At 52.7% G+C, this 25,663-nt stretch overlaps 1 protein-coding gene, 1 non-coding gene and 1 pseudogene across 2 annotated transcripts; all 3 read right to left on the reverse strand.

Moving 5' to 3' along the window:
* Positions 1–3,174: 3,174 nt before the first annotated feature.
* LOC119168822 (U2 spliceosomal RNA) lies at positions 3,175–3,363 on the reverse strand. Its single transcript, XR_005109501.1, has one exon. It is a non-coding gene; the product is annotated as a U2 spliceosomal RNA (small nuclear RNA).
* A 20,060-nt stretch (positions 3,364–23,423) lies between these two features.
* On the reverse strand, positions 23,424–23,604 carry LOC119168824 (U2 spliceosomal RNA; annotated as a pseudogene).
* A 263-nt stretch (positions 23,605–23,867) lies between these two features.
* Positions 23,868–24,524, reverse strand: LOC119168589 (uncharacterized). Its single transcript, XM_037419985.2, has one exon. It carries the CDS (start codon positions 24,522–24,524, stop codon positions 23,868–23,870), a length of 657 nt encoding a protein of 218 aa, XP_037275882.2.
* Positions 24,525–25,663: the final 1,139 nt, after the last annotated feature.

A 25,663-nucleotide genomic window follows, 5' to 3' on the forward strand; every position in this document is an offset into this window, starting at 1 on the left:
AGAAAACATAAAACGATTCTCTCTCACCGGGAGTTCAAATGGCGTGGCCATTATGGTAGGTAGACCCCTCAAGCAGCCGGGTGGCGTGGCTCGTGGGTAGCTCGTAACGTGCAGGAAAGCTGCACACTGGTAGGTCGCGGCTCAGCCGAGGCGGGCGCCGCACAGGTCTTGGTTGAACCAGGTGGGTCGCTGGGGGACTCCGGGATGGCAGGCGTGAACCGGGGGCCTTGCTCCTCCTCCTGGCATGGTGTAGGTGGGCTCCGAGCAGCAAGGCACGAGTACCAGGGGCGGCGGTCGCCCGTACAAGATGCCAGTACCGCACAAGCTTTCCTTGCAGACTTGAACCCCAGGGGTCGAGGTCAGCGTGATGTGACCGTGGGTCTCGCGCGAGGACCCAAGAAAAGAAACAGCAAACTCGACGATTGGATCTAGCCAAAAGGCCGAGAAGCGATGCGATTTAATTGCACGTAATTAAAATCCATTCTTGCACACCCGTATTTAGTTCTGGCCAAAAGCCGGGCAAACAGTAGCAAAGGAATTCCGACGTCCACCCATGCTAAACCAGAATTGTGCACCGACCGCGGCAGCGCTAGCTTCACTGCATTGCTTTTATCTCTAGTCCGCTTGAAATTTGTTTCGCTTAAAAACATGTTAAAACTGAAACCTTCTTTTTCCCAAAGTCAAAGCCACGCATGCTTGCTTGCAGACGTACTCTCGATTGCGCCCATGACGTCACACCAAATGCTTGCCGGCGAACATTATCAGGCATGTCGCGAGAGATGCTACAGCACTTGTTTTAAAAACTGATGCAATGTGTACATGTCCAACTCGAGCACCAAAGCCTGAAAGGAAAAAAAAGTGACTGTGCAAAATGTGACTACGTCACCCATCCAACATGGCTTCTACGCTGGCTGCCCAAGCAACGCCTCTGCAACGACGCCCACAATCATCGGCAAAAAGGTGGTGCCTTTGGCTGCTTCAGCGCGCTCAACGTATGCCTTGCAAGTTCCGACGTGGCGGAACACCGCACAGAAGTCGAGGAAGGTCCTGCTGTGAAAGGCAGACCCGGAAATGCGTTCGAAACTTCTGGTACAGCGTGCGTTGTGATGCCGGTGATTGAAGGGTCATGTGGCAGAGGGTGATGGAACGTGAGTGGGCGACATGCCGCTGCGATGTCGTCCAATCGTTCAACGGGCCGGCAGGCTCTGCATGTCGTGGTCGAAAACGTCCAAGTTTTGCTGATTCCGAGGGGTAGGAGTGCTATGGTGGCGTGTACGAGGCGCTGGCGCGGCGCTCCGTCGATCGTGCCGGACATGAGGCGGCAGAAGGCGGTCGTCAAGTGGTTGCGGAAATCAGTGGAGAAGTCTTTTCGTCGGATTCCGCTGAGTAAGTTGCGAGAAGACTCGCGACAGACGGTCTTCGGGAGACGGGTGAATGCACAAATGCCACGTGCGTCAACGTGCAGCCATATTCGTGGATTATTTCGCCCCACTACGATAGCTTCGTCACTGCGCTCGCTGGTGTTGCTTGTTTTTGTTGACCTTCACTTGTGGCTCACACGCACTGTGAGGAATTGGCCGGTTTGTCGTTCTGCTTCTTCGACTTCTACATATTCGGCTTAGTGAAGCTGTGAGGAGTGATGAGTGGGTACAGAGGCAAAGCACAGCAAAGCGCGCCCGGGGCGTGATCGTACGCGTCCTGGGTTCCACAGTGCTTCAGGTTCGTGCGTGGTGCGTTCGTACGTCTAGTGCACAATTTTATTGGAACTTCCAGCAACTGGCAGTTCCAATTAGGTGAGCGTGCGAGGATGTTTGTCGTAATTAATGAGAGCCAACGACGGATGAATTGGTATGAGATGGTGTCCAGAAATGTAGTGTGTGATCAACAAGGCGATGCCCGCCGTGGTGGTCTAGTGGCTATAAGGTACTGGGCTGCTGACCCGCATGGGGTGGGATCGAATCCCAGCTACGGCGGCTGAATTTGCGTGTGCTCAGATTAGGGTGCACGTTAAAGAGCCCCAGGTGGTCGAAATTTCCAGAGCCCTCCTTTACGGCGTCTCTTATAACTGTATGGTGGTTTTGGGACGTTAAACTCAGCATACCATCATATCGTCATCAATAAGACGATGGCTGAGGGCGCCAGCGAGGTAGCTGACCACGTGGCAACGAATTAGAGCTACTGCTGGCGGAAGCTGGGACCCAGGTCAGTGGAAACAGGAAAAGCACATCGGGGCTTTGTTGTTGTTGTTGTTGTTCTCCTATTGTTAGTGGCGCATACCTACTGTGGGGGATGGGTCAAGAATCGTGTGATTTTAAAATTATCTGTTCAGATTTCGAATGATGGAGTTATAACAGGAAGATTACCGATAGCCTAGGAAAATATGGTGCTTAGTGCAATGCATACAAATATTTACATAAATGAATTTATTCTCAGAATAGAGAAATAATCTGATTTTATACGTATATATTTATGTGGACATGTTAGGATAATGAAACTGGTTAATTAGTCAAGCTATTAGTTTCATCAATATATTCCCGGACGGCCGGGCTTTGCCGCTCCACCGTACAGCAGGTGTGTGCGGGGTGGGTCCTGTGGAGTTCTTCGCGATTGTAATTTGTGATGGGGAATAGTGTAGATGCATAGACGGAGCGAGAGCACGCGTCTTCAAGTTAAGACGTCGCGTGAAGATGTGAAACAAAAATGCCTTCGCTTGTCACAGCAACTGTAAACAGAAACATCAACACCCAATTTTTAGAGGCTGTTTTATTTTTGGTTCCGAAATGGGTGAATTCGAAAAGCAGAAATAGCTTGGCACATACACACTTCTAGCTTTACTCTGAAGCAGTAATAATAAATTACTCAGTAGTTTTATTAATATCAGTAGGGATGTTAAAAAAAAACCTGGAGTATGTACATGTGAACATAACAAAAACTCCAATTATGAAATATCCACACAAACATTTATTTTCCCAGAGCAATCGTAAGTGTGAATGAATACAGCTAGCGCACTCCCCGCACGCGAATACCGAGCCGCAGCGAATACAACGTCAGCCGGGGCGGCGCGACGCCAACGTTTCGGACACTCGCCGCACCCACGCCGTTCACACCGATATGCTTGGTAAATCTGAACACTTTTTCTTTCATTGAGTTTAATGTCGAACTCACCCTTGCAGGGGTGAGTGGGCCGATCCCGGAGGTTGTGCAATACCGGGCGAACCCGTGGCGGAGGTGAAGCAAGCTTCAAGCACTCTGCCGCATCACAAAAATAAGTTTAATATCTTGGATCCAAATAGGATCCGTATCAGATATTAAGCTGATGAGAACAGATTGCTTTTATTTATGATCCATGGGGCCGTACGTAATTGATTCGAACTATAGACATGGCTTTCGCCAGAGAGTTCTCACGACGAAGTTCACTGTGGACATGGCACAACGCAGCCAAGAAAAGTGCGGCGCGTGACAATGAAAAGTCTCGCATGGCAGGACAGCAATTTGTCACAAAGGGGCAAGCACGCACACTCGTGTCAGTACTCCATGCAATAGTATGCACGGACGCGAGTCACTTAGTGGCTTTGCCGTAAGTGCTCTCGGTTTATCGCGCGAGATGCAGCGATGACCTCACATACACAAAGCTTTTTGAAAAGGCGCAAGTAGGGGCGCGAACAAATGTGGCGGAGCACATGATCGTTCGCAGAGTCCCATGCGCCGAGGGCACCCACGATGACGGCGTCGACGGTGACCCCCTGATACCGGTGACGGAGAAACGCCGCCACCGGCTCGTAATGAGCCAGCTTGGCGTTACGGCCGTTCTCAAAGGCGTCCGGCCTATTCTCGAAGGGGCACGTGACGTCGATGACGATTGCCTCTTCGCCACGCACCAGGACGAGATCCGAACGCAGGCCCGTGTCTCCGACGGCCTGTTTCTCAAAGGCCACCGTGAACTCGCGGGAGGCGGCGGTCCGGAGGTGATCCACGACGGCGTTGTGGCGGGCCTTGTAGAGCGCACAGCGAGGCATGCAGTGGCACACCACATGCGGCAGCGTCTCTCTCAGGTACCCGCAGATGCGGCACCGCTGGTCCCCGTCCGTTGCATCCCATGTTGAAAACAGATTTGAAGATGGAGCTCGGAGGCGAGGAAGAAGAAGCAGCCAGGGTAGGGTCACGCTCTGCACATTTTTTTTGTTCTGCCAACAATAAACCGAAGACGTATCGGTTATGCGGTCTCTCTGGTCCTTCTGAAACATGGTGCCGTGACCAGGATTGATCTGAAGACAGACGCAGAGACTTCAACCCCATTCGCAACAACGGGTTGAAGAACGAAGCAGTGGCGTCTGGCTCAAGGACTAACCGTCGAGAGAAGGACCACGACCGACGACTGTGTGCGACGCACATAAAAAAGGCAAGAGCTCTTTCAACACGTTTTAGGCATGAATAAAGAGGTCCTATCGAAGAAGCGGAAGACGCTTCGAGCAAATGTGACGACGCTTACGAGCGAAATCGATAAGAAGATAGAAGAAGACGCCGATCGAGCGCAACTTATGACGCTTCTAAACCAGATGAAGAGCGTGTCACAGACGCTAAGACAAGTTAACGAACAGATAGAACCGTTCATTGAAGAAGACAGCGCGGAGGCAGAATTTGAAAGAGTTTTGCATTATGAGATGAAGATCGTCGCTGTAACGACAAAAATTGAGGAGCGATTACGCGAGTTAGAACAAGCGACGCAACTGACTACGAGAATAGTCACAGAACAGGCGAGTTCAGTGCAAGGTACTGACCAAATCTCGGAGACGCAAGAGCTTGTTAAGTTGCCACGCCTTGAAATGATCAAGTTTGATGGGAAAAAAACAGCATGGCCAAGGTTTTGGCATCAGTTCGAGACATCGGTGCATAACAGAGTGAATATGCCGAAGAATCAAATATTTAATTATCTTCTGGCGTCTCTGAGCGGGCAGGCTGCTTCCCTCATAGAAGGCTTGCAGTTTTCTGATCAGAATTACGAGCATGCAGTCGCTCTTTTGAAAGAAACCTTCGGACGAGAAGATAATATAAAAGAGAACTACATAAAAGAGCTTGCAAATTTGGAAGCAGTGAAGAGTCCTAAAGATGTAGATGGGTTGAAGAAACTCTTCCAAAAGTTGCAAGTGAACACACGAGCACTGCAGTCGTTAGGAGTGGAAATGGATAGTTACGCCACAGTGATAGCTCCTGTTGTAAAATCTGCGCTACCGGTGGATATGAGGATTGAGATGAAGATGAAGGAGTTAAAGAAAGGTGACAACAGACCAGCAACTGCGGAATCGAACTCAGCGTCAAGAAACAGCACGAGCAGTTTGAAAGAAATTATGGAGTTTTTAAACATATATATACGCAGCAGAGAAGAAACTCGAGAGGAAAAATACGACGTGACCCAGTCACCGCACAGTATGAGGCGGACTAGAACATCTACGCTTCAAAGCACCTCGATGAAAAAATGCATCTTTTGTGAGATGACTGGACACTACACGGAAGATTGCAGAAGAAGCATTAGTATGCAACAAAAGAAAGAAGCCTTGCAACAGGAACGAAGGTGCTTCAGATGCACCAGACCTCACCACACGGCGAAGATATGCCGTGCTAACGTACCTCATGATAAGCTTTTGACTTCGGTCCGACAGTGCATAGAGGATAATGGTGACGTTTCTTTTATGAATAATGCGGGCGTATCCGTTGAAAACTTTTTAGCACTTTTAGAATTTTATCTTAACGTTACTTTTATTACTTTTAACGACAAGCCCTATCTACAACGACAAGGCATCTGTATAGGTTCTTGTGTCGCCCCTGTTCTTACTGATATTTTTTTAGCAGATGTAGATAGGACGTTGGATAAATTTTTAAGGGGGAATAAGGTTTTGAAGATTTTTAGATATGTTGACGATTTTTTAATTCTTTTAGACAAGCGGGGGCCATATACACCCCCCAATTACGTTTTAGATTTTCAAGTAGACGCCTGTACTTCAGTGAGTGTGCGTGCGGATGAGGTATCATATGAAGTGCAGCGTTCTTATTGTGAACATGTGCTTAGTGTTTTTAAAGATCATGGACGCGGACTTAGGTTCACTACCGAGGTACCCACAGAGACTTGTCTCCAGTTTTTAGACCTCAAGCTACTGTGGGGTGGTGAACACTTTTGTTGGGTCTACCGGCCTAGAGTGAAGAAGGGGCTGTTGCCGTATGATTCTGCGCATTCGAAATTAGTTAAAAGAGGTATTGCTTCGCTATGTCTGGAATCCTCGTTGATTAAGTCGTGTCCACACCACATGCGTACTAGTTTTTATGAACAGATCAGCCGATTGACGGCGGCGGGCTTCCCTTCGTCGGTCCTAAACGCGGTCACCGAGTCACTACTACAGAAGATGAAACGTGGAACACAAAGGGATAGAGCTACTTGGGATCCTTCGGGTTCCAAGCTTCAAGTCGTGCCTTACGTGCACAAGCTCTCCCATAATATTAAGAAGGTTGCTGCAAGGCATGGTGTGGCTGTGGTCTTTTCTGCGCCAGAAAAGCCCGCCAAGTTATGTCCGCGTATTTGCAATGGCAAGAGACGCGGTTGCGTGAAAAAACATGAGAATGCCTTCGTAAAATGTTCCATGGGAGTTGTATACTCCATTCCTTTTTCCTGCGGTAACGTGTACATTGGCATTACCGAGCGATGCCTCAATGACCGGCTTAGGGAGCATGCGCTAAAGGTTAAGAAAAACGAGGACAAGTACGCACATCTTGTGTCGCATATTGCCGCATGTGGGTGTGAACCACGATTTTCTGATACAAGGATTCTTGGGAGAAGCTCAAATTTATCAGCACGTTTGCTGTTAGAAGCATATTATATAGAAAAGAATAAAGATATTTGTGTCAGCGAGCCATCTTTGGTGTTGCATCAACAAGAAATATCTTTCCTTGATGCGAGGGTTTAGCGATTATATCTCCTTTTTGTGTTAACCCCTTTTTTTTTACTTTTTTTACTTTTTTTTACTTTTTTTTATGTTCCTTGTGATGTGGTGACGCCATATTGGTTTTCTACTGGCGCAGTTCTGTTAGTTTGTGCCTTTGCGCATTTCGATGTACGTATTTAAGAAGGTCAGATAGGAGCAATAAACAGTTGGTAGTGAGCGCTGCGTGTCGTGTGTGTTGCTCTGGTGTAAGTGTGTGTGCTTGTGTGAGTGTTTGCGTGAGTCGAGGTTGCGCCAAATTTCTAAGTATATCGTGCTAACGTACGCTGCAAAACATGCAAGGGAAGGCACGCGACATCCATGTGTCGACCACGTACGCCTGCAGGAAAGTCAACACAGCAGCAAAGCGGGGATGTTGAGCAAGTGCTTAAAAGCGCGCAACCTGACCGGTTAGACACCAGCAAGTCCTGCAACATGCACGCACAGCAGTCTGATGAACAGAAGTGCATACTACTGCAGACAGCCTTTTCGTGGACGAAGGGAGAAGGCAGCGGGTGCTACGCACGGATTCTGCTGGACAACGGGAGTCAGAGGACATTCATCCTCAAAAGCTTGTCAAGAAAACTAGCGTGCAAGGTAAAAAGATCCGAAAGGATTACTGTAGGATCATTTGGAGGAGGAGAGATGGAACTAGACATGAAAGTCGTCGAGGTCAGCGTGAGGAAGGATACCATCTCGGAGCCAGTCACGATTGAGGCACTGGAGATAGAAGTTATATCCTGTGACGTGCTACCATCGCCACCATTGACAATACACGAAAGAGCAAGATCGATGGGAATTCGTTTGGCTGATGACAACCAGAAGAAGGCCAAAGAAAGAAAAAATATGGAAACTTCTATATTAATTGGAGCAGATTATTACTGGACTGTCGTCACTGGTCGCATTTGCGAGATTCATCCAAAAGTAATGGCAATAGAAACAATATTGGGATGGACGGTCCAAGGTCCTGTAGGACTTCATTGTGTGCCGCTGAAATCATCGACGGTTATGGTACTCAAGGTCAGTGCCAAGTCGGACACGACTGCGGACCAACTGCAGAGATTCTGGGACTTGGAAAACATGGGCATCAAGGAGAACCCAGCAACAAAGATGAACGATGAACATGTGCTAGACTACGTCCGACAAACAATGGAGTTCAAGGCAGGAAGATACCAAGTGCGGCTACCATGGAAGGAAAACGTGACATTGGACGACAACACCTCCATTGCAGAGAAGAGGCTTATGCAGGTGACCAATAAATTATGCAAGGATAAAGATGAACTCCTAGCCTATGACAAAGCTATTCGAGAGTACTTTGAGCAAGAAATTGCAGAAAACGTCGAAGAAGATGCTGGATCCGATATACAGAACAAATTTGTATACTACATGCCGCATCAAGCAGTAATCAAGAAGGACCGAACAACAACAAAAATACGGATCGTCTTTGACGCATCGTCAAGCCAGAATCCAGGTGAATCCTTAAATGACAACTTGGAAAAGGGGCCAAACCTAAACCCCGACATCACAAGCTTGCTGATGAACTTTCGACATCACAAGATCGCTATGTCAGCCGACGTGGAAAAAGCATTCCTGCAGATCAAGATACATGAAAAGGACCGAGACGCACTGCGATTCATATGGTGGGAAAGAATACCCAGCGAAGATATGCCAACCCCGAAGATAAAAACGTGGAGGATGACGAGGGTTACTTTCGGAACTACACCAAGTAGCTTCCTTCTAGCGGCCACGATTCATCGACATTTGGATATATTCGAAGAAAAATATCCTGCAGTTGTGGCGCAACTCCGGAAAGGAATCTACGTCGATGACGTTTTACTAGGAGCCGACGAATACTCGACATGGACAAAGATATACAAAAAAGCACGAGATATTTTTCGCTATGCGGAAATGAATTTAAGAAAATGGATTTCAAATGACGCCGAGCTAAGAAAACACTTTGATGAAGAAGGAGAGGATCTGGATCGAGGGATAAGAAAAGAGGGACAAATCAAGATTTTGGGACTGAAATGGAATTTCGTAGACGACGTGTTGAGCTTTCCCGACACTACATGGCGAAATGACAAGGACACGAGACAACTCTCAAAAAGACAGGTTTTGCAGGACACGGCAAAGCTATATGACCCTTTAGGTTTTTTGACACCATTTTCAGTCAGAGCAAAAATATTGCTGCAAAAAATTTGGATGGATAAACTGAAATGGAATGACCCGTTACCAAGCCAGCATAGATCAACTTGGAAGGACTGGTCGGAGGAGCTTCAGCACTTAGATGACTTCACCGTTAACAGAGGCTATGACAACAGACAAGCTGAAGTGAAAGCATCGACTCTGCACGTGTTCTCCGATGCGAGTCCAATGGCATATGGAGCAGTAGCATACATTGTAACAGAATACTCCGATGGAAGCAATGAAGCAAATTTAATCATTGCAAAGGGTAGAGTCGCTCCAATCAAAAAGATCACATTAGCAAGATTGGAGTTGTTGGCGGCCACAATATCAGTCAGATTGGCCAGTCATATAACCGAGCATTTCATCAGGAAACTGAGAAATGTGAAATTCTGGACTGACTCTCAAATTGTGTTATGCTGGATAAAGTCAAACAAGACGAAAGATCTGTTTGTTCGCAACCGCGCAGCAGAAATTAAGAGCAAGTCCAATGAGAGTCAATGGGGTTAGGTTAAAAGTGATGAAAATCCTGCGGATTTTATGACAAGGGGGATGAAGATGAAACGTTTGCTGGACAGTGAATTATGGTGGAAAGGCCCCACGTGGATCAAGAATGAAAAACAAACCCCTGATTATGACATCACACATGAATCGGACAGTGATGACAACAAAGACGAAGAAAAGACAGTGGCATGCTTAACTACCACCACGAGTGAAGATAAGATAATTGATGTGAGCAGATTTGGATCATACAAGAAAGCGTTACGAGTTACCGCGTGGGTGATGCGTTATATAGGAAACCGACGAAAAGAAAGGAAAACAGGTTCGCTGACAGGAGAAGAATTGGACAAGGCAGAGTTTGTGCTGATAAAGCAGGAGCAGAAAACGCTACAAAATGCAGTGACACGAATATATGACAACATGAATCTGTACGGCACGAACATCTTCGAAGATGATCAAGGTGTCCTGAGAGTAAAAGGGAGGCTTCAGTGGAGTGATTTGAGCTTTGATGAGAAGCATCCTATTATTTTACCAAGAGAAAGTCACTTTTCAGAACTCCTAGTTCTAAACGCGCATCAAGTAACAATGCACGGTGGCGTTGCGGCAACATTGACACATCTAAGAACGAAGTTTTGGATTCTGCGTGCCCGACAAATGGTGAAATATGTGATAAAGAAATGCATCACATGTAGGAGATTCAATTCTAGACCAATGGCACAAGAAATTCCACCTCTACCAGCTGACAGGATTACACAGACGAGGCCATTCGACACTGTTGGTATAGACTTTGCTGGACCGCTAAATGCTCGAGAGGAGAAAGGCGGAAAAGTTACAGTTTTACATTGTGATATTTACGTGTGCAGTAACAAGAGCCATACAACTGGAGTTGGTCAAGAGGATGTCATCAGAAGCGTTTATACAAGCATTCCGAAGATTCGTAGCTAGAAGAGGATTGTGTACAACTATTTACAGTGATAATGCAAGAGCATTCAAAAAATCTGAGAAAGAGATGAACAAGATATTAAAGATGGAAGATGAAAGGGTTCAACAGTATACCAGTAACCTGAAAATAAAATGGAAGTTTATTGTAGAGTTAGCTCCATGGTGGGGAGGATTTTATGAAAGACTGATCAGAAGCTTTAAGACATCCATGGCAAAAACTATAGGTGTTCGACTTTTGGATGAAGAAGAACTACGGACTGTGGTTGTTGAAGCAGAAGGAGTACTTAACAACCGGCCTCTCACTTATGTGTATGACGATCCTAACGAACCACAACCCATCACACCGGCGGACGTTATAGGAGGCAGGCAAGCAATGAACAAGCAGGAAGAAAACAGACTCGGAGAATACAGTTTGCTGAATTACTGGAGTGCAAGAAAGCAGGCTATGATAACATGGTGGACCAGATGGAAAAAGGAGTACCTGAGGGAGCTTAAGTGTGCCAGCAGAAAAACAGAGCGTCACGCAAATGTACAAGAAGGAGATGTAGTTCTGCTTGGAGAAGCGCGAAAAAGAACTCGGTGGAAACTCTGCAAGATCGAAAAGATTTTTCCAGGCAAGGATGGACTAGTGAGAACATGCTTGCTTCGTACACCTGAAGGAAAATTAGTCAAGAGGCCGATTCAACTGTTGTATTCTCTCGAAGGTTGCTTCGGTTGAATCTAGCCGGCGGGAAGATGTAGAAAACAGATTTGAAGATGGAGCTCGGAGGCGAGGAAGAAGAAGCAGCCAGGGTCACGCTCTGCACATTTTTTTTTTGTTCTGTCAACAATAAACCGAAGACGTATCGGTTATGCGGTCTCTCTGGTCCTTCTGAAACATCCCACATGCGAGCACGGTTGAGGGTTAGGAGATTGAGGCGGGCCATGTGCACAAACCGCCAGTCTGCGAAGGAGGTGAAGGTGCCCGTTCTCATGAAGTGAGAGCTGGCGCGATCAGCCGCCACGCAGGCCAGCACGTTCCCCTGGTTGGGGAGGTTGTGCCGGGCGCGGTCCTGTTCAGTGGCCAGCACCTCTCGTAGCGTGTGCATGGCGCGACACCGGTGCTGTGGGGTGATCGTGGCGTCGCCGCAGGTGAGACGGATGCTGCCAGCATTCAAGGTCAAGGCGATCTTGTAACGGCAAGACGCTTTTCGGGCGTTTGTCCAGACGGACCGCAGCTGGGTGGCCGGGACCCGGAACCCATCTCCAAGCGACCCCCGGAAGGAGGGCCTCCAGCTCCGCGCTGGTGGCCTCCCAGCCGAGATGGGCAGTGGCGATTGCGTAAGCGTCGTCCAAGGCCATCTGCCGTAGCTCGGTGTCAGGGAACATCAGAAGCTTGAAGGCAGAGTCGATGTGGCAGAGGTCGCTAAGCTCCGCCGCAACCGGGACCCAGACGGCTCTACCGGAGGCGGAACCGTAAATGTCGTTCGTGGCCGCGTTGGTGGGCAGGTAAAGCGTCCGCCTTACCGGCGGCCGAATGGCGTCGTCCTGTCGGCGTCAGTCTGTCGTAGACAGGACACCGCTTCGCATAGGGAAGTTGAGCACCGGGTAGACGAAGGTCCCGGAGGGCATCCAGTCGCTGCCACGGCGCCAGTATAGACGACATGATCGCCCGGGCTTGGGCGACGGCTGTTTAGACGACGGAACCGGAGCCGGAGGGGATCCGGACGCCAATGGGACGTGCCAGGTACCGCTGCCGCTCGAAGTCGCGCAGTACCGAGATGGGGACGCCCGAGACTTTGAACTCCGTCGGGCGCATCCCCACAGGTGTAGATCCTACCAGGTGGAAGGATGCGCACGTGGATGGGTTTAAGAACAGGCCCAGGGACGCGGCGAGGGTCTCGATCCGATCGCTGCGCTGTTGAAGTCTGTGTGGAGTCGAGGACAGGGGAGTCAGGTCGTCCACGTAGGCGAGGATCTTGTGGTCGGAACCACCACCCTGCACTGCGTGGATGACCTAGTCGATCACCAAGTTGAAAAGGATTCTACTCAGTGGGTAGCCCTGACGTAGCCCTGCCAGGACCGGGATCGGCTCGGTAGTTTCCTCCGCCGCCAAGATACAGGTGCTGTTGTCTCTGTACAAATCGCCGATCACCTCCGTAAACACGGAGCCAGTGACAGCACCACGCAGGGCGTCGAGCAAGGCCTGGTGCGGGACTGAACCGAACGCGTTGTAAAAGTCCAAGAGCACCGCACACAGGTCGGGGCCTCCCGATCAGGCGGTGTCGAGCCTGCGTTGTACGATATTGTTAATTCTGTAGTGAATCAGAAAGACGTTGATACCATCAGGTCAGCTATCATCAGCACAAGAAAAAGGCACGAGACGCCAAACTTTGCCGCAAGCTCCGAAAGGTGACCACGCCGCTTGATATGTTCTTACGTGAAGCAAATGGAGAACCTGTTCAACCTATAGCCACCTGCACTGCCCGACTCAAAATTTCGGAGTACCACTACATTGTTGAGTTTATCGTCTTTTCCTCGTGCTCTCATGACATCATACTTGGCTGGGATTTCCTATCCCGTAATCGTGCCGTTATAGATTGTGCCCGTTCCGAACTTGAACTGCTTCCGTTCTTCGACCAGCCCTACGGCCACACTAATCAAGCCAGGCACAAGCTAGTAGTCAAAGAAGACACTGACATTCCACCGACAACAGCTGTTTTGCTCCCTGTGGTCTCCGACGGCATGCGTGATGAAGTAGCATTTTTCGAGCCATCAAGCCTCTTTCTAAGTCGGCAACCACTTCTGCTCCCTTATTCAGCCCTCTCAATTTCTAATGGAGCCAGTGCTCTCTGCCTTACCAATCCCTTTCCGCATACCATTAAACTGCTTAAAGGCGAGTTTCATGGATGCGTACAGCCCATTGATAACGGAGAAATTTTTACCGTGCCGCAAGAATCATCCCAAAGTTACCTAGCCGCCGTCAGTGCTCCTAACCACTCTCATCTACAGGCTTCAAAAGTGTTCGATTTGGCGATCGCAGACGGACTGTCACCATCTGAACGATCTGAACTCCTCCAACTGCTGTACCAGTACCGCGAATCTTTCGATGTTGTTCAACCTTCACTTAACCGCACTTCTACCACTCTACATTACATCGATACCGGCTCCCATGCGCCACTACGACAGCGACCATATCGTGTTTCTGTGGCGGAATGCCAAGTTATTGCCGAACAGGTGAACGATATGCTGCAACGTGGCCTCATTCAACCTTCACAAGTCCATGGGCCTCACCTGTAGTGCTCGTTAAAAAAAGGATGGTTCCGTTCGCTTCTGCGTGGATTACCGGCGCCTAAATTAGATCACTCGAAGAGACGTGTATCCTTTACCCAGGATTGACGATGCCCTTGATAATTTACAAGGTGCCGAGTTTTTTTCGTCATTAGATTTGCACTCAGGGTACTGGCAGGTCCCCCTTCCAGATGCCGATCGACCAAAAACAGCCTTCGTGGCACCGGACGGTCTGTATGAGTTTAATGTCATGCCCTTCGGCCTCTGCAATGCGCCTGCCACCATCGAGCGCATGAAGGACTCGGTTCTTCGGGGTTTGAAATGGCAAATCTGTCTCTGCTATATCGACGATATAGTCGTCTTTGCGCCAGACTTTGGAACACATCTCGAGCGCCTCAAACACGTCCTCACGTGCCTGAAGAATGCTCAGCTCCAACTCAACCTCAAGAAATGTCACTTCGCTGCTCAGCAACTTACGATTCTCGGGCACGTCGCATCAAAGGACGGTATACTTCCAGACCCGGTTAAGTTACGTGCAGTCGCCGACTTCCCCAAACCAACGACTATGAAGCAGTTACGGAGCTTCGTGGGGTTATGCTCCTACTTTCGCCGGTTCATGCGCAACTTCGCCTCTATCATTGCGCCTTTGACCAAACTTATAGGCAGCACCACTGATATTTCGTCATGGTCTTCTGAGTGTGACCAAGCCTTCTGTACCCTTCGTCGTCTCCTCACTTCGCCACCAATACTGCGTCACTACGATCCTACGGCAGCAACTGAGGTCCACACCGACGCCAGTGGTGTCGGCCTCGGTGCGGTTCTCGCGCAACGCAAGCCTGGATTCGCCGAGTATGTCGTCGCCTACGCCAGCAGAACTCTACCAAGGCTGAATAAAACTACAGCGTCACCGAGAAGGATTGCTTGGTGATAATTTGGGCGCTTGTCAAGTTCCGCCCATACTTTTATGGCCGTGCTTTTGATGTAGTAATGGACCACCACGCATTATGCTGGTTATCTTCGCTTAAAGATCCATCGGATCGTCTTGTCCGTTGGGCTCTTCGGCTTCAAGAATATGACATTCGCGTGGTATATCGTTCCGGCCACAAGCATGCCGATGCTGATGCACTGTCACGATCTCCCCTATCCCCGGACATCGCATCTGTTTCCTCGGACAACACGTTGTCAGCGCTTGACGAGGACACCATCTTTTCTGCACAACGCAATGACCCGTGGATCGCTTCGCTTCTTGACGCGTTATCCGAGGCACCGACACTTCCAACCACTCGAACCCTGCGCCGCCAGGCTCCGCACTTCAGTATTCAGGATGGCCTTTTGTACCGGCGCAACTATTCAGCAGATGGTAGGAAATGGCTACTTAGTCATTCCCCGAACGCTGCGCTCTACCATTTGCGCGTCGTTTCATTCCGACCCGCATTGTGCTCACGCCGGTGTTTTCAAGACCTACGAGCGCCTACGAAAAAGGTATTACTGGCGCGGAATGTTTACCTTCGTCCGCCAGTTCATTCGCAGCTGCCACGAATGTCAGCGGCGGAAAAGCCCGCCACATCCTGCAACAGGTTCATTGCAGCCACTTCCATGCCCAGACCGCCCATTCGACCGAGTAGGAATCGACCTCAATGGACCACTACCATTAACAACGGCAGGCAACCGATGGGCTATCGTGGCAGTGGATCATCTAACACGGTACGCTTAAACTGCTGCTCTCCCCAGAGCTGCAGCACAAGACGTCGCAACTTTCATACTCAATCGTTTTGTGCTTCGTCATGGTCCTCCTCGAGAATTCCTCAGTGACCGAGGGCGTTTTTTCCTCTCCGATGTAATACAAGCACTTCTTCAACAGTGCCATATAATTCACCGGAAGAGTACAGCCTACCACCCACAGACGAACGGCTTGACTGAGCGGTTTAATCGTACTCTGGGGGACATGCTCGCTATGCATGTCACTTCTGATCAAACAAACTGGGACCCCGTTTTCCCATTTGTTACATACGCGTATAACACCGCTACGCAAGTCACTACCGGGTTTTCCCCATTTTTTCTCCTGTACGGTCGCGAACCATCACACACCATCGACACTTTACTGCCATACTCGCCAGATTCCTCCGAATACAAGCCTGTCTCGGAAGCCGCTAGTTACGCAGAAGAGTGCCGCAAGCTAGCCAAGCGGCTTACTACATCCGACCAACAGCGCCAGAAGGAGATCCGTGACGACGACCATCGTTGTGCACCAACGTTCGTTCCTGGAGCACTCGTATGGCTTCATGTACCGCCCTGCGCCCCTGGTGTATCACCCAAGCTACTCTCCAATTATCATGGTCCTTACCGCGTGGTCGAGCGTACTTCACCCGTGAACTACGCCATTGAACCCCTCACGCCACCGAGCAACCGTCGTCGGCGTGGACGTGATATCGTTCACGTAAACCGTCTGAAGCCGTACTTTGACCCGCTTGTCCCCACGTGTTAGATCGCCAGGATGGCTTCAACTTTTTCGCCGGGAGCAATTGTAGTGAATAAGAAAGACGTTGATACCATCAGGTCAGCTATTATCAGCACAAGAAAAAGGCACGAGATCGGCGATCAAGCACCGTCATCTGGGTTCGCCTGCCTTCCTTTAGAGCTACCACTCGCTTGCTGAGTCCTTCAATAAACACCCTTTACGATTCGAACCCGCCGTCGTGCGGAAGGAAGCCCTTCTGGCACTTCGACAACACGACGTGTTCGATCATCCAGGCCTGAAGCCGGGCTGCAAGGCACTTGGCATAGAGCTTCGATGCCGTGCAGCCGAGGGCTATGGGCCGCCAGTTCGTCGGGACTTGCGGATTTCCGCTTTTGAAGATGAGGACGGTCCGCGTCGTTCTCCAGTAGTCCGGTGTTCGGCGGTGGTGGAGGCAGGCGTAGAACAACGCTGTCACGAACCGTGCCTCTGGGTCGACCGTTCGCCAGTGGTGATAGGTTAAACGATCTGCACCGGGAGCCGTGTTCTCTGACTTGCATAAGCCCCCGTACACCTCGTCCGTCGAGAAGTTCAACGTGTCGACACCCGCCGGAGCCGGATCACGTCCGAGTAGCAGGGTATAGTTGGCTTGACGGGCCGACCACGTGGGCCCCCAGTGATCTTGTAGGTCCTCCAGCGGGATGTCACACGTCTGTGGTGGTCCTTCCAGGATAAGTCAGACTGCGCGGCGACGGTTGCGGCGGTACAGCCGCTGAATGTCGACCGCGTTGGAAGGGTCGGGCTGGCGGCGCTGGCGACCAGGATGCACCGGTGGGAGACGCACCGCTGCGACGGCCAAGGCGACGGCCCGCGTCCAAGCTGCCTCGTATTGAGCCAATGACTATTCAGAGGGCGGTTCTCGCAACAAAGAGAGGAGCAGGCGTGCCTGGTCTTTGAGGAGGCGCGTGTGGTCGGTTGGCATCTGGAGCGTCGCGGAGTTGGACTCGGGCTGCTCCAGTACTTCGTCAGGATCCGCCGCGGCCTCGTCCACGGACGCGGGCGGCGACAGGGAGGATGCCGGAGACACCAGGGACCCAGGCAGAACGACCGGGGACGATCCGGCATCGAGCGGCGGCAAAGACAACGCTATGTCGTCGGAGAGCGCGTTGTGGTCGTCGTCGTGCAGAAGAAACGCGGCATCGCCACGCACGAAGCCGCCGACGACGAGCCGTGCGAGGCGGGAGACGCGCCATACAACGACGACGAAGGCGCGAGTTCGTACGGGACCAGGACTTGCCTGGCAGATGACGAGGGTCTTTGAGGTGACGCAGGATCCAGTGACCGTGGTGACCCGGGAACGGGCGAGTCCACAGGAACGCCGGCGGGCGTCGGGACCCCGATGTGTGGCGTCGGTGTCGACGTGCCTCCAGCGTCGCGCAAGGGCTGCTAGGAGGGGACCAGGCTTGCGGCAGGAGATGGTGCCGGCGAACTGGGGACGGAGGCCGAGCCCACGGACGTCAACGAACCGCTGGAAGACAGGTACTCGAAGGCAGACGGTTCGCCGATCGACGCGGGTGAAAAGGCCCCCGACCCGGCGGCCGGAGATGACGAGGGCCGCATCTAAGTTGCGGCGTCAGAAGGTGCTAGGCGTCTGAGGCGTCGCGCAGCCCGGGGCGCTGCTGGTGGCTGGGAACACGAGGAGGACGAAGTGTCGGTGGAACTGCTGACGTGGCGCACACGCCGGGCAGGCGCGCTCTCACGAGTGGCGCCGGATGGCCCAGCCTGGTCGACTTGGCATCTAAGGTGGTTCGCTAGGCCACGCGCCGACGTAAACGTAGCGTCGCAGACGCTACAGCGACGGCGGGGCGCCTCCGTCGAAGGCACCAGCGTGGCCATGGCCAGACAGCGATGGTACGAAGGCCGGGACGTCAGCGGCGAGATACACATCGTGCACACGTAGATCCGATCGTTCTCACGAACGCCGTGCTCGAATTCTACGTGGCGGCGCACCGACTGCACGCGACACGTTCAAATGGCCCCACTGTACTTCATGCTGCAGTCGTCAACCAGACACTGCAGCTGCGCCGGGGCCGGGAGGTACACACAAAGAACGTCCCCATCCAGGATCGGCTGGCGTGGTTGCACCGGGCCGGCAGGGCGTGAAGACGCTGGTGCTTCGGAACCACCCCTCCCGACGAGGACGACGCAGTGGACTCCGGCGATGAAGCGCCCGCCGCAGGGGAATCCAGAGTCCGGGGCTGAGGTCGCTGAGGAGGGGGTGGTGCCGGGGAGCCAGAAGGGGCAGGAGCGTGATGCCGCCTGGGACGACGACCCCTCGCGGAACTCGGGCAAGTAGGATTCATGTCGGCGGGTCCGGCGGGCAGCAGGACCGGACAGCAGCAGGGCCGGGCAGGACAAGTTGGGCCGGGTGGCAGGCAGCGACGGCGATGCGGTCACGACGGTGACCGGGGCCTAATGACGTCGTCAGCAGGCAGTGACGACCAGGCCAGGCATGCAGCAGGCGGCAGGCGAAGAGCCAAGCAAAGAAATGAGCGGTAGACTCTCACCAACTGCCGTCCAGCATCCAGAGGTCGCCACGGCCTGCCAGGACATCTAAGGCCTCCAGGGTCAGCAGGTCCGTCACTCCGAACGTCCAGGAACGGGTTACTACCGGTCAGCAGCAGCAGGTGCCCCTCCGAAAGGGCAGGCGCAGCCAGGACTGTCGCCTTCCCGGGGCGGCTTGGTCTCCGGGAGGGAATGCTTCTCGACCGTGGGCCAGCAGATGAAAGTGTTTCAGTAATTAAGCTGATAAGAACAGTATTTTTATTGATACTCAGTACACACATCATAAATGGTTACAAAACATAACAAAAAACGGCAATAAAAAGTGTATAAATAAAAACAAGTAACAAAAAGGCTAAAAAGTGTTAGTAGTTTTAGTAAGGATAAAAATTTATAACATAAAAACGCGATATCGCTTCCCGATTAAAAGAACTATTTACAAAACGCCTGTATGGCTACGGTATATCATCGAAGAGGCGGCGATCATGTCTCAAACGCAAAGTCTCTTCATTGTCCGCTGGTAGCTCTTGGAGCAAAACCTGCGGCAGACACGATCGTTGGCCGGATCCCACGAGTCGAGACAGCCAACGACGATGGCGTCGACGGAGATGCGCTGGAACCGCTGGAGGAGATGACGCTGTAGAGGAGCGTACTTCTCCTCCTTGACTTCCCGAGCCTCCTGGAACGCCTGCATTCGGTTGTCGGAAGGACAGCAGACGTCCAGGATCAGGGCTTCCTCACCACGGGCCAGGACGAGGTCGGGTTACAAGCCGGGGACGCTGACCTGCTGATTCTCTCCGATGACAGTGAACCGCTCCAGGCCGCCTTCTTGAGGCGCGCAACGATGGCGTGGTGGCGCTCCGTCATGGCCTTGCTCTGCCGCATGCAGTGGCAGAGAACGTGCGGCAGGGTCTTCTCCCCGTACCCGCAGCGTCGGCACCTTTTGTCAGCTGCGGGCACCCATGTTCTTGGGCCGTTCAGGGGGAGGAGATTCAGCCGGGCTCGGTGGATGAAGCGCCACTCCTTGAAGCGAGTGTAGCGGCCGGACCTCATGAAGCGGAAACTGGCGGGTTCCGCCGCTATACACGCCATCGCCTTGCCTTGGGACGGCTTCTCCTAAAGAGAACGGTCCCGGTCCCGGTTGAGGATGGCCCGAAGGATCTTGATGAGCTTGTTGCGGTTCTGCGCAGACACCGTAGCCTCTCCGCAGGTGATGCGGGCGCCCTGGTCCAGAAGCTCCCAGGCGACGGACGAGCGACGGGAGGTCTAGCGTGCCTCCGTCCAGACAGACTGCAGCTGGGTCGCAGTCTGCCAGAAGTCCCTCTCCATTTCGCCTGAGAGGTAGGCCTCAGTGTCGTCCGTGTCCGCCGGTCGCCTCAGCCGCCTGGACACCACCCGGTAGAGCTCCTCCCTCGCTCGCTTCGGACCTCCAGGATGGTCGACGGCAGGAGCTTGAAGGCCCCGTGCACTCGGCAGATGTCGCTGAGCTCTGCCGCAAGAAGGATCCCTGGAGTGCTGGCATGTGCGGTCCCGTACACATACTCGTTTGACGCTCTTGCCAGCACGTACAGGGTCTTCTTAATCAGCGGGCGAAGCTCCTCGTCCAGACGGTGCCACTCTCCTTTACTGGCAAGGCCCACCCGCATATCGAAGTTGAGGGCTGGATACAAAAAGGTTTTAATAGAATCCAGCCTCTGCCATGTTATGAGCGTGGAAGAGAGCAGCCGTCTGCTGAGATGGATGGCCTCGTCGACCGTCGTCTGGTCCGGTAGTACCCGAAACCCCACAGGACGCCCCAGAATTCGGTGCCCTTCGAAGTCCGCCAGTGCCGGGACCGGGACGATTTCCACGGTGAAAGTGGTGGGCCGTGTGCCCACCGGGTAGCGCCCAGACAGGTGGAGGGTGCGGCACTTGGCAGGCTTCAGTCGCAGCCTGAGCAGGTCCGAAAGGGCCGTCACCACGTTGAGGCGGCGCTGCAAGGTGGCGGGATCCCCGGCGAACAGCGTCAGATCATCGGCGTTGGCAAGGATGTTGTGTTGCCTATCGCGTCCGTGCACCGCTCTGATGATGGGGTCCACCACCAGGTTGATCAGCAGGCTGCTCAGGGGACAGCTCGGCGAAGGCCCGCTCCTAAGGCGATGGACTCCGTGGTCAAAAGGCCGAGAAGCGAACGATTTAATTGCACGTAATTAAAGTCCATTCTTTCACACCTCGTATTTAGTTCTGGCCAAAAGCCGGGCAAACAGTAGCAAAGCGAATTCCGACATCCACCCATGCAAAACCAGAATTGTGCACCGACAGTGGCAGCGCTGGCTTCACTGCATTGCGTTTCTCTCTAGTCCGCTTGAAACTTTTGGTTTCGCTTACAAACATGTTAAAACTGAAACCTTCTTTTTCCCAGAAGTCGAAGCCACGCGTGCTTGCTTGCAAGCATACTTTCGATGGCGCCCATGACGTCACACGAAATGCTTGCCAGCAAACATTATCAGGCATGTCGCGAGAGATGCTCCAGCACTTGTTTTAAAAACGGATGCAATGTGTACATGTCCAACTCGAGCACCAAAGCCTAGATGGAAAAAATGACTGTGCAAAATGTGACTACATCACCCATCCAACATGGCTTCTACGCTGGCTGCCCAAGCAACGCCTGTGCAACGACGCCCACAATCATCGGCAAATAGGTGGTGCCTTTGGCTGCTTCAGCGCGCTCAACGTATTCCTTGCAAGTTCCGACGCGGCGGAACACCGCACTGAAGTCGAGGAAGGTCCTGCTGTGAAAGGCAGACCCGGGAATGCGTGCAAACCGTCTGCTACAGCGTGCGTTTTGATGCCGGTGAATGAAGGGTCATGTGGCAGAGGGTGACGGAACGTGAGTGGGCGACATGCCGCTGCGATGTCGTCCAAGCGTTCAACGCGCCGGCAGGCTCTGCCTGCCGTGGTCGAAAACGTCCAAGGTTTGCTGATTCCGAGGGGTAGGAGTGCTATGGTGGCGAGTACGAGGCGTTGGCGCGGCGCTCCGTCGATCGTGCCGGACATTGGGCGGCAGAAGGCGGTCGTCAAGTGGTTGCGGAAATCAATGGAGAAGTACTCGCCGGCGCTTTTCGTCGGATTCCGCTGAGCAAGGTGCGAGAAGACTCGCGACAGACGGTCTTCGGGAGACGCGTGGTTGCACAAGTGCGACCACGCGTCAACGTGCAGCCATATTCGTGGATCATTTCGCCCCACTTCGATAGCTTCGTCACTGCACTCGTTGGTGTTGCTTGTTTTTGTTGACCTTCACTTGTGGCTCACACCTAGTGTGAGGGATTGGCTGGTTTGTTGTTCTGCTTCTTCGACTTCTACATATTCTTTAGTGAAGCTGTGAGGAGTGATGAGTGGGTACATAGGCAAAGCCCAGCAAAGCGCGCCCGGGGCGTGATCTCGTGCGTCCTGGTTTCCACAGCGCTTCGGGTACGTACGTGGTGCGTCCGTACGTCTAGTGCGCAATTTTCTTGGAGCTTCCAGCAACTGGCAGTTCGATTTAGCTGAGCGTACGAGGATGTTTGTCGTAACTACCGAGAGCCAACGGCGGATGAGCTGGTATGAGATGGTGTCCAGAATTGTAGTGTGTGATCAACAAGGCGATGCCAGCCGTGGTGGTCTAGTGGCTATATGGTACTCGGCTGCTGACCCGCATGTGGTGGGATTGAATCCCGCTGCAAAGGCTGCATTTTCGTTTGCTCAGATTAGGGTGCACGTTAAAGAACCCCTGGTGGTCGAAATTTCCGGAGCCCTCCATTACGGCGTCTCTCATAATCATATGGTGGTTTTTGAATGTGAAACCGCACATATCATCATATCTTCATCAACAATGCGATGGCTGAGGGCGCCAGTGAGGTAGCTGACCACGTGGCAACGAATTACAGCTACCGCTGAAACTCAAAGCTGGAGCCCAGGTCAGTGGACACAGGAAAAGCACATCGGGGCTCTGCCGCTCCACCGTACTGCAGGTGTGTGCGTGGTGGGTCCTGTGGCGTTCTTTGCGATTTTAATTTGTGATGGGGAATAGTGCAGATGCGTAGACGTGGCGAGAGCACGCGTCTTCATGTTAAGACGTCGCGTGAAGATGTGAAATAAAAATGCCTTCGCTTGTCGCTGCAGCTGTAAACAGAAACATCAACACCCATTTTCTAGAAGCTGTTTTGTTTTTCATTCCGAAATGGGTGAATCCGAAAGGCGGAAATAGCTTGGCACTAACACACTTTTAGCTTTTCTCTGAAACAGTAATCATAAATTACTCAGTAGATTCAATAACATGAGTAGGGATGTAAAAAAAAACTTGGAGTATGACATTTATTTTCCCAGAGCAATCTTAAGTGTGAATAAACACAGCTAGCGCACACCCCACATGCGAATACCGAGCTGCCGCGAATACCGCGTCAGCCGGGGTGGCGTGATGCCAACGTGTCAGACACTCGCCGCACCCACGCCGTTTACCATGATATCCTTGGTAAATCCGAACACTCTTTCATTGAGTTTAATGTCGAACTCACCCCTGCGGGGGTGAGTGGGCTGATCCCGGAGGTAGTGCAATACCGGGCCAACCCGTGGCGAAGGTGAAGCAAGCTTCAAGCACTCTGCCGCATCACAATAAGTGTAATATCTTGGATCCAAATAGGATCCGTATCATATATTAAGCTGATAAGAACAGAGTGTATCTTTATTATGCTATTGACAAGAGATGGAAGGTCTTGAGTCTGTATTATGCTATTGACAAGAGATGGAAGGTCTTGAGTCTGCCATAGACATTGTTGTGAGCCTGTACGTAGCACCGGGATAGTCAGATGGAGTCCGGACACGGGTGGTAGCACTTGGGACACCAGGACATTGGATGGCTTGGACATCGCAGGAACCACCGGAACAGCAGCGGGCGGACCAGGATTCTCGGCAGGCGCCAGGCGAAGTGGCGACGTGGTAGGGCATGTCTTGTATGGGTCAGCCGTCGTCTAGCTGCGTCCATGTCCCACGTGCGCGTGGTAGATGGCGCGGGACGCTGCCACCACCTCGCTCACGCAGAGTTTCTTCATGAGACGCAGGTAGCTGCGGGAGCACAGGCACAGGAGGACGCGGTTGTTGGCCGGGTCCCAAGCGCCGAGAGCCCCGACGATGGCGGCGGCCACAGTAACTTTCTGATAGCGGCGACGCAGGTAGTCGGTGACGGGTTGGTAGCGTGCGAGCTTGTCGTTTGGGGTGTTGGTAAAGGCCTCCGGTGTGTTCTCGAACGGGCAAGCCACGTCAATCACCAGGGCCTCCTCCCCGCGAACCAGGACAAGATCGGGACGCAATCCAGTGTCGCCAACTGGCCGTTTCTCGAACGCTACAGTGTAGTCGTGGGCAGCAGCCGTGCGAAGGGGCGAGACCACCGCGTTGTGCCGCGACAGGGAAATGGCGCTATGCATCATGCAGTGGCATAGCACGTGTGGTAGCGTCTCCCTTGCGTAGCCGCAGACCCTGCAGCGCTGGTCTCGGTCAGGTGGGCCCCACATGACGGTGCCGTTCAGTGGTGCAGGTTGAGGCGCGCCCGGTGGATAAACCGCCAGTCGGCGAAGTGCGTGAATGCTTCCGTGGTGTAGTGGGAGCTCGCACGATCCGCCGACACGCATGCCATCACCTTCCCCTGGTTTGGTTGGTCGTGGAGGGCGTTGTCCCAGACGTGGGCCAGCACGTCGCGTAGCGTTTGCATGACCCGGTTTCTTTGTGTGGGCAGAAGCGTTGCGCTGCTCAGGTGACGGTGACGTGGTCCGGTCGCAGGGACCACGAAACTTGTAACCGTCGGGACGCCTTACGGGCCTCGGTCCACACGCTGCGCAGCTGGGTTGCGGGTAATGAGTGGACTACCTGTAGATCGCCAGAGAGGTACGCCTCCAGCTCGGACCGGGGGATCTCCCACCCGAGACGAGTGGAGGCGAGCTCGTATGCGTCAGACAGGGCGAGTTCCCGTAGCGAGTTGTCCGAAGTCGTGAGGAGCTTAAAAGCGGAGTCGATATGGCAGATGTCGTACAACTCCGCTGCCACGGGGATCACTGTAGCTCCTCCGGAGGCACTCCCGTAGACATAGTTGGTTGAGGCGTTAACCGGCAGGTAGAGAGTTCACTTGACCATGGGCCTGATGGCGAGGTCCCAGCGGTGCCAGTCAGATTTTGTCAAGACGCCGCACCTCATGGAGAAGTTCAGGGTGGGGAACATGAATGTCTTGAGGGCGCCAATACGCTGCCAGGGAGCTAATAGGGAGGAGAAAATAGCCGTGGCATTGCGAATGGTGTCGTCAATGACATTGGTCCCCACTCGATGTAGAAGGCGGAAACCCACCGAGCGTCCGAGGTAGCGGAGCGGCTCGGAGTCGCTCAAAGCAGCGACCGGGACGCCGGAGACCTGGAAGACGGTTGGCCGCATTCCGACTGGGGTGACGCCACTGAGGTGCAGGGTCGTACACTTGCTCGGGTTAAGGGATTGCCCGAGCGGTGTTGCCAGCGTCTCGACCATGTCGATGCGTTGTTGGAGGACGGCAGGACAGTCGGACAGGGGCGTCAGGTCGTCGGCATAGGCGAGGATGTTGTGGTCGTCGCCTGTACCTTGGACGCCTCGAACCACAGGGTCTATAACCAGGTTGAAGAGCAACCCTTTGAGTGGGCAGCCCTGGCGTAGACCCGAGCAGATGACGACCGGTTCTGTTGTGCCCTTTGCAGCAACGATAACAGTCTGGTTGTTTAGGTAAAGGTCCTCGATGAGGGCGGTGAACGTC

This window comes from Rhipicephalus microplus, chromosome 6, assembly GCF_043290135.1.
Source record: "Rhipicephalus microplus isolate Deutch F79 chromosome 6, USDA_Rmic, whole genome shotgun sequence".
Lineage (NCBI taxonomy): Eukaryota > Metazoa > Arthropoda > Arachnida > Ixodida > Ixodidae > Rhipicephalus > Rhipicephalus microplus.